This window comes from Macrobrachium nipponense, chromosome 2 (genome assembly GCF_015104395.2).
Source record: "Macrobrachium nipponense isolate FS-2020 chromosome 2, ASM1510439v2, whole genome shotgun sequence".
Lineage (NCBI taxonomy): Eukaryota > Metazoa > Arthropoda > Malacostraca > Decapoda > Palaemonidae > Macrobrachium > Macrobrachium nipponense.
This window is the reverse complement of record NC_087201.1, coordinates 72,155,418-72,157,215: the sequence shown is the minus strand read 5'-3', so window position 1 is coordinate 72,157,215 and position 1,798 is coordinate 72,155,418. Positions and strand designations below refer to the sequence as shown.

General features: G+C 49.7%; 1 protein-coding gene across 12 annotated transcripts in view; it reads left to right on the top strand.

The window, feature by feature from the left end:
- Positions 1–223: 223 nt before the first annotated feature.
- Positions 224–1,798, top strand: part of LOC135220661 (gamma-aminobutyric acid receptor subunit beta-like) — a 424,244-nt gene continuing 422,669 nt past the window's right edge. For 3 of the 12 annotated variants that reach the window (XM_064258022.1, XM_064258024.1, XM_064258023.1), the window contains exon 1: positions 226–660. In XM_064258022.1, coding sequence (XP_064114092.1) covers positions 569–660 — 92 coding nt within the window. In that variant the 5' untranslated portion in view covers positions 226–568. Of the gene's footprint in view, positions 661–1,798 lie in introns of all 12 variants that reach the window. The other 9 variants (XM_064258030.1, XM_064258029.1, XM_064258032.1 and 6 more) reach the window with 6 other exon arrangements.

Sequence of the window (1,798 nt, the reverse complement as noted above, 5' to 3'; positions counted from 1 at the left end):
GCAAGATCTGAGGAGGTTCCTAAGAACATAAGGCGAAGTAGGGGTGACGAAAGAATTGCGCCTCTTTGTTTTAGATCTGCAACGATGGCGTGATGGTGTTGGCAAGACATATCCTTGTTTGTGGCGCTTTTATTAAGAGCAGTTGGCGTGATTTTTCTACTGGCAGGTCGAGTCTACAGGGTGTGCGAGGCTCAGTGGCGCCTGAATTGTCCAGCGGGCCCGGCGTGAACTACCGAGATCAATACGATGCAGGGTTGGAAGTAAGGGCGCTCAGCTAGTATCCTACAGTCAGCTTGGTTGAGCGGACGTCGCACACAAGTGCTCCGCAGCCCGCCATGCCTGAGCCGCCCTTCGGCAGCGTAGACAGCTGATATCTTGTTGTATTTGTTGGCCAGCCATTGTGAGGCTGGCAAGGTGGCTGGAGCCAAGTGAGTGCCATGGTTGGTGAGTGACGAGGAACAGTGCTGGGCGTGCCCTCTGATTCGTCACCTGACCTCCGCCGCCCGCACAGTTGACCGCCGTGACCCCACACAAAACCTCCTCCTCCACCACCAATACCGCCACCATTATGAAGAGCTCCGGATGGTCCCTGGCGCGACTCGCCCTGCACCTCCTGGTGTTGATCACCCGTTCCTACCGCACATTCGCCGAACCACCCACGTGAGTATTCCTCAATCTCCACCACCTTCTAGAAATAAAAAAGGAAAAAAAAAAAAAACTCACGCCCACACCTGCATCCTCACGCCTACAGTAGTGATCACAAAGGCACCACCAAAACCACTCGCTTTTGTCATCTCACTCCACCCCACTCCATCACCTTTCATCACAGAAGCAGCAGCGGCAGCAGCACGGAACAGCACTATCACCTTAGGTTCTCTTCAGAGGGAGGGTTTTGAACTCTCTCTCTCTCTCTCTCTCTCTCTCTCTCTCTCTCTCTCTACACCACCGATCCCCCACCGTCTCCTCCACGTATGTTTCTCCTCTCCCCCTCCCCTCCCTCCCCTCTCCCCTCTTTCCTCTCCTCCCCTGAAATATTTCCCTCATTTGAAACATCACCTTTCAAGTCCATCCCGAAGGCTCCTTTAGGCCTAGACCTATACCTTCTCAAAATCTGCGTCTCGTTACTTTAACCTAAATTAATCACCGAGAGCCCACGAGGTATTGATGGTACCTACTCGTTGCCATCCTTCTATCCGCCCCGATATTGATAGGCCGATTGCAAGCATCGATCATTACTTTTAGAGCGTTGAGCACTATTCTCACTCATTTTTTTTCCATCCCTGTTGTTATTATCTGCTTACGTTCTCTTATATTCACATTCCCAGTTCAGTTTTATCATGTAAAGAGTCGTGTTCCATCCAAAGGGAAAAACATTCAATCGGTCTAATGTTTTCGTGCTGCATCAATGAGAGGGGAAGCTTGTTAAAGGACGAACCGAATATAAGCTAACCCGTGAACATTCGACTTCTTTCTGTTACCACTTGGATCGCTCTTATCATCTTGATGTTGGAAAGTAAAAACTGAACTCTCTGGTTTCATTTTCCCTCGTCTTTTCGTGCCCAGTGCCTCTCTCCTTCCCACTTTTCCTTCTCACCCTGTCGCGGCAAACTTTGGTAATTTCCTGTGGTGGGCTGACGAACCTTTTCTTCGAAGCTGTAGCTCCGGACTTTGCCAACAATGGTTAGCGTTATCTTCTCCTGCGTGATTGGGGAAACTGTTAAAGTTTAGATTTCTTCTGCCTTATTTTCATTATCTTTGGTCTCTGGGCAAATTTTCTCCCCTCTGTGTTTCACACCCT